General features: G+C 44.9%; 1 protein-coding gene across 2 annotated transcripts in view; it reads left to right on the forward strand.

The window, feature by feature from the left end:
* The window catches only part of CABLES1 (Cdk5 and Abl enzyme substrate 1), a 117,040-nt gene extending 113,294 nt beyond the window's left edge, over positions 1-3,746 (forward strand). For both annotated transcript variants that reach the window (XM_019653888.1, XM_019653887.1), the window contains one exon: positions 2,319-3,746. In XM_019653888.1, the coding sequence (XP_019509433.1) occupies positions 2,319-2,459 (141 nt within the window). In that variant the 3' untranslated portion in view covers positions 2,460-3,746. The remainder of the gene's footprint in view (positions 1-2,318) is intronic.
* Positions 3,747-6,453: the final 2,707 nt, after the last annotated feature.

Here is a 6,453-nt window from a genome sequence, read left to right on the forward strand (position 1 = left end):
GTGCAATAGTTATACTTTTTACCCCTCAAAGTGACAACCCCCCTCCCCCAATTCACCCCCCCACTCCCACCCCCCCATATCACACATATCTGTTACCATTCCCTTGACTCCACTCCCACACTATATTTCACATTCTGTGACTATATATATATTCAATTATAGTTGACATACAATATTATACAACATCAGTTAATTTGAAAAAAATATATGAACCCCTATGTTTATTGTAGTGCTATTTACAATAGCCAAGACTTGGAAACAACTGAAATGCCCATCGGTACATGACTGGATTAAGAAACTGTGGTACATTTATACAATGAAGTATTACTCAGCTATAAAGAAGAAGGAAATCGTACCATTTGGGACAATATGGATGGACCAAGAGACTATTATGTAAAGTGAAATAAGTCAGTTGGAGAAAGACAAATACCATATGATCTCACTTATATGTGGAATCTAAAAAAACTGAATGAACAAGCAAAGTAAACAGAAATAGTCTCAGAGACACAGAGGAAAAACTGATGGTTGCTAGTTGGGAGGAGGGTGGGGATGAGGGAGAAGGGGAAGGGATTAGACAGCATAAGTAGGTAACTACAATATTGCCACAGGGATATGAAAGACATGGTTAATATTAATACAAAGCCCCATATGTCTAGCTGTGCAGCTGTCTTCAGTGGTAAAGGAGAAAAAGCAGAAAGGGAACTAATGTAGGTACTCTCCACATAAAAAAGTAGTCTTTTTAATTTACCATTTTAATTATTTTTAAGTATACAGTTTAGTGGTATTAAGTACATTCATATTGTTTGGCAACCCCTACCACCCATCTCTAGCACTCTTTCACCTTGCAAAACTGGTACTCTGTACCCATTAAACAACAATCCCCCGTCCGCCTCCTCCCAGCCCCTGGCAACCTCCGCGCTATGTTCTGTCTCTGTGATTCCGACTATTCCAGGTGCCTCATATATGTGGACTCATCTCATCAGCATTTGCCTTTTTGTATCTGCCTTGTTTCACTTAGCATAATGTCATCATGGTTCATCCATGTTGTAGCATTATCAGAATTTCCTTCCTTTTTAAGGCTGAATAATATTTTCCTGTATGTATACACCACATTTTGTTTATCCATTCATCCACCAATGGAAGAAAGCATTCTTTAGGTCAGTGCTTTACTGATTATAAGCAATGGTACAAAATCACCTAACTTGGAGGTGATACCAAATTCAATAGGTTTACATAGACATTTGCCGATCTAACGAATCTTTAGAAGTAACAGATATTAATAAAATTATTAGTGATGTTATGCATACTTAATCATAGTGGAGTAAAATACCACCCAGCAAAAGCTGTTAGTATTAATGCAGAATATAATGGTAATGGTTTGACAAGCCATTTGCAGTAGCAATTAACCTAACACAAGATCCCATCCCAGTTATAAACTGAATGCAGTGACCAACTACTCTGTTGGTGAGATTTTATTATTATTATTATTATTATTATTATGATGATGATGATGATGATGATGATGATGATGATTATCAAGCCAACAGTTGAGTTTAAGCCAAAGCAGAATGTACTGTAGCAGAACTGAGACCTTCACTACCTACCCTCACCCTGATTGTTCGTTCCTCCTTCATTTCGACCCCAGCAGCCTGTACAACTGGGAGGACTGGGAGGCAGTGCAGGAGGGGAGCCCCTGGGCTCAGAGCCAAATGCTGGGCGCTCAGCCTATTCAGCTGCACATGAGTTGTGTGATGTTCTAAAAGGGAGGCAACCTCACCAGGTTCCTCGTGCATAAAATAAAAAGACCAAGCTACTATAATCAGCTCACCCAATTCTGAACTTTCCATGAGATTATTACTGTTGCCAACGATTTGCTCTATTTTCAGGCTTACCTCGAAACCTGAATAACCTAGTTGTAGCAGTAGAGTTTGAATCCCAGTTAAGTTTGAATCTCAGTGTTGCCATTTACTGCCCATTGTGGACAAATTACTTAAACACGTGAGCCTTTTTTCTCATCTGTAAATGGAGATAAATGTAACATCAGCCTTGTAAGATTATTGAGAGATTAAAGGAAGTCATGTGATGTATGAGAGGCTTCTGCAAACCGTGGGTCCTCAGGAAGGTTCGATTCCTTCTCCACCAGGACCGAGAGCAGGAAGCACAGCGGATGCCTCCCTTTCTTCCCCCACGGTTTTGCTCATAATAGGTTTCTCTGTAAACACTCACTGGCTGATGGATAGAGAGCTTACACGTGGAGAAAGCCTAGGATGTTGATTTCGAAGCTAAAATGCTTTTTGTTTTCTTTCATTCTGTCACAGAAACTGGAAGAGAAGTTCCGGCTGAATAGACGAGAACTGATTGCCTTTGAATTCCCAGTGTTAGTGGCCTTGGAATTTGCCCTTCATTTGCCAGAGCACGAAGTCATGCCCCATTACAGACGTCTGATCCAGAGCTCCTAGCACAGGCCCCCTTGGAGGGCCAGGGACCATTTCTTCTGAACCCGGTGGAGCAGCGCTTACTACTGGAAATGCAAAAATAGAACTCAACATACGAAATTTTTTTCCTCTCAACATGTTTTTGTGTAGAAGCAGTACTGGAAACTTTTCAGGGAATCTTCAGTCTGGCTAGCTGCGATGAGGTGTGAGCTGTTTACTATCAGTGAGGGAAGGAGAGACCTGTACAGAAGACAGCAGACGCCCTTCCAGCTCTCCACTAGCAAGAGTGATTAGCTGTCTCCTCCCCAGTCTTCCTGCTGGGCACACACAAACCTTGCAAGCGTGGTCCAGGGCCTTCTCTCCAAACCTGCTCCAACTCAGACTGTGAAGTTCTAGAGTGGAGAGGGGAAGAGAATTTGCAGAAGTTGGGGGAAAGCTTTTAAAAGATTCCCTCACTGAGTCAAAAGAGCGTGCCAATCTATTTTTGTATCAGCTGTTGAAGTGCACTTTCTCCTGGGGCGGGTGGATGAGTGAGTGTGACAGTGTGTGTGTGTCAGAGAGATCTCATCAGCCCTCAACCCCCAAAGCCAGCCCCGCCCTCTGTAGAGCAGACCTCAGCCTGGGGTCATGAGCCAGGCTGACCTTCGGCAATTATTTCTAGATAATCTCTGGATAACAATCACTCTCTCTGTACCAGATTGTTTGACATCCTCTGCCCTTAGAAAAGGACATTGTTTCTGTTACTGCTCCTGCCACCCATGAGACAAAGAAGACAAGTTCTTGGTGTCGGACGGGTCCGTGGAAAGGCGTGGGGTGTGGCGCTCCGTACCTGTCTGCCATCACACCATGTGCATATATTTGACCTTCGCACTTTTTCCACTGTGGAGACCTCTGGGGTTATGCTCGTTGGTGTGTATGTATTCCTGTGCTCTATGTTAGAGTGCATAATAAGCACATTTATTGTGCTATGTATATATGTGTATATATAAAGCATTTTATAAAAATCCAGACTAGGGGTAAGACACAGGATTGGTGTTTTGAGACTTTACAGCTGAGACAAACTGCATCTTGAGCTGAGGTTGTTTCCACTGATAGAGGCAGCAACTCTCACCACCACCACGTACCCAGGGCCATTAGTGCAGAATTTGAATTGTGACTTGTACTGACTCACTGGAGCCACCTGTACTGAGGCACATGACCATGCCATCACCTCATAGCTGCAAAAGACAAGTGCCCACTGGGGTTCACCTGACTGAAGAAAGCCTGTGGCCATGTAAAAAGAGAATTAAAATATTTTGTTGTTTTTATATACATGAATGTGTATGTTTAGACACATGTCTCACTCGTAACCCCTTGCCCTGCATTACTGATTCAGATTTGACACACAGGTTTGGAGTGTCTCACATCACCTCAGAGAAAGGGCGATAGGGGAACTGAGGGTATACAGCTTTAGTTAGCAGAGCCTGAAAGAATCTGACAGTCACACAGGATGGAGAAATTCAAGGAGCCATGGGGGAAAGAACAAACAGGATACTTGCCTTTTCCAGTTTGTAGATTTAGCTGAGTTTAGTCCTAAATATTTTGCTAACCAATTTCCTTAGTTGCATTCAGTGTAACCCTCTGTTAGGTGCAACTGATCTCACAGATTCATTGCACACAAAATTTCAAATATCTAACAGTTAACTTAAGTATCATGACTCATTGCTTCCGTATCTTCCCCATCTACTGTAACCTATCGCCAGACGTGTGTGTGTGTGACTTAGTCCAGTAAAGACGTATTTCATAGTGGCATCTTTGTGTGCAATGAATCAATGAGATCAGTTGCGCCCGACGGAAGGTTAAGACAGTGATTTTGTTGGGGGCTATAATGAATGTTATTTCTTTGGCTAGATCAACTAATATTTAAGGGTTACCTGCTGTTTAGGAGGCAATTTGGGAAAGGAGGCACAAAGCGCTCAAAGTGTCTCCACTACCTTAAATACAATATGTCCTTGACCTTCCTCCCTCTCTTAGCGTCTGTCACTTGCAGCTCCGATGAGCCACCCCGGTTCTCAGCCCACTGAGCTCCCTGGTGAGTGCCTGGTGGGTGGAAAGCCTTTCTGAGAAGCAGGAGCCACTGACATCTAGAAATTGCCTGCAGAGATTCCCAGCCATCATCTGCTTTGAGTCTCCTGCCAAGCTCAGGGGGACATCGCATGGATGACACGCACCACTAGCCCAGACATGGGAAGGGTAGCCTGCATCCTTCCTGTGTCTTAAAATCACGCTAATATTCTTGAATGTGGGATGATTTATTTGGTTTTATAATTTACGAGATGTACTTAAGTTATTGGCCTATTTTTTTTTTCAAAGACTGATCTTAAATTTTAAACTATTTTGGCCTGTGGATTTGTTGAGTAGGGAATTTTATTGGTTTTAATTGGAGGGGTGGGCTGAGGATGAAAGATTTTTGTTAAGAGATTTCCTTTTGCTTGTTCATAACATGAGCTTTCTGAACAGAAAGAAGGCTGAGATGGGGGAGGGGTGGGGGCCGCAGCTCACCGCCAGAGCCCCTCAATAATGTGATGCTTCTCAGATACTTCCCTCGCCTTAGGCTTTGGCAAGTAGTCAAGGAGGCAGCCTGAGCCTGTGTAGAGAGGAGGAGGTCACTCAGCAGACTGTTCTAGAAGACTGAGGCTCTGCCCTTGCCCCCCACACACCCCCTACTTCCCATCACAGGGGGCAGGTTCAGGCCCCTTACAAACCTCACTGAAGTCTCTCCAGCTCTCCCCATGCACAGACGTCTGTGGGGGAGCCCTGTCCAGCCACATGCTCCTTGGGACAGCACGAGCCGCTCTGCTTGACTTGGTTTCCCCGACTGGTCTGGGGGACCTTGGGTTCCTCTCCTCTAGTCAGCCTTGACTGTTAAGTCAGGTAAGAGCTAGGAACACACCAAGCAAACAGGCTGGTGCGGCCACCCTGTGGAGGAAGCCGGCAGCAGCTGCCCTTTCCAGGAGCAGTGGGCCTGCTGTGCGACCTGCCTGGGAAGGGTCTGGTGTCCCCCCACTCCCCTGAGGACCTGCCCTTGGGGCCTGAGCTAGTGCCAGCCCAGTGACAGTAGAAGCCACTGCTTTCCCTCCTTCCCCCAAGTCAAACCTATATTAAAGCAGAAAATCCACACCAAATGCAAAGCTGTTGGTTTTCCTTGGTTTCTGTTGTCCTCTTCCAGCAGGCCCATTTGGGGGCGGCCCCTTACTCTAAATATTAATAAATGACTCCCTACCACAGCCACTGCCTTGCAGATGTGGGAGCGGGAGGGTGGGTCAGGTGGGGACACTGGAGGTCCCTTCCCCTCCTCGCTGTTACTCTGTTCTGTCCCCTTTACTCCCCAAACAGCAAATAAAATTTTACTGCCCCTGCTGCCAAATTCTTTATCTCTCCCCCAGACATTTCCGGTTCAGTGTCTAAGAACCAGCCCTGTCCCTCCACCTCCATAATTCATTAGAACCTGAAGTCTTTCCAGCCCCGACAGCCTGCACTATAGTTGTGGGGGAGGGGGAGGCTTTTTTTGAACCAAGTAGTGTTGTGACCTGTTCATTGTGTTGTTTGTACAGCGATGGAAGAAGTCTTTCAAAGGGGTTTGTGGGCTCACTTCTCCCAGGGATGGCCTGAGTTCACAGCTCAAGGGCTGTTGAGGCCGTTAGGTTGAGGAGTGCTGGCCAGGTCACAGCAGAGCCTGATAGAGGACTGTTGAGGGCCAGAGAGAAGAGGAAACATCAGGACTGAATCTCGAGTCACATGTCATTAACAGCAGCTTAAAAGGTGGCTCCCAGTAGTGCAATTGCAAGGCAGAACTGAGGTAAAAAATACACACGCGGTGCCAAAAAAATGCATACACATTTTAAGAAAGGAAAAACCTTAAAATTGTAATACTCAGTATACACCAATAACAAAAGATGAATACAAGTCACATTTGCCTTCTGCAATTACAAGAGGTGCTTAAAGTGGTTACCATCAGTGTAATTTTAATACTATATAT

This window comes from Hipposideros armiger, unplaced genomic scaffold (assembly GCF_001890085.2).
Source record: "Hipposideros armiger isolate ML-2016 unplaced genomic scaffold, ASM189008v1 scaffold_209, whole genome shotgun sequence".
Taxonomy (NCBI): Eukaryota; Metazoa; Chordata; class Mammalia; order Chiroptera; family Hipposideridae; genus Hipposideros; species Hipposideros armiger.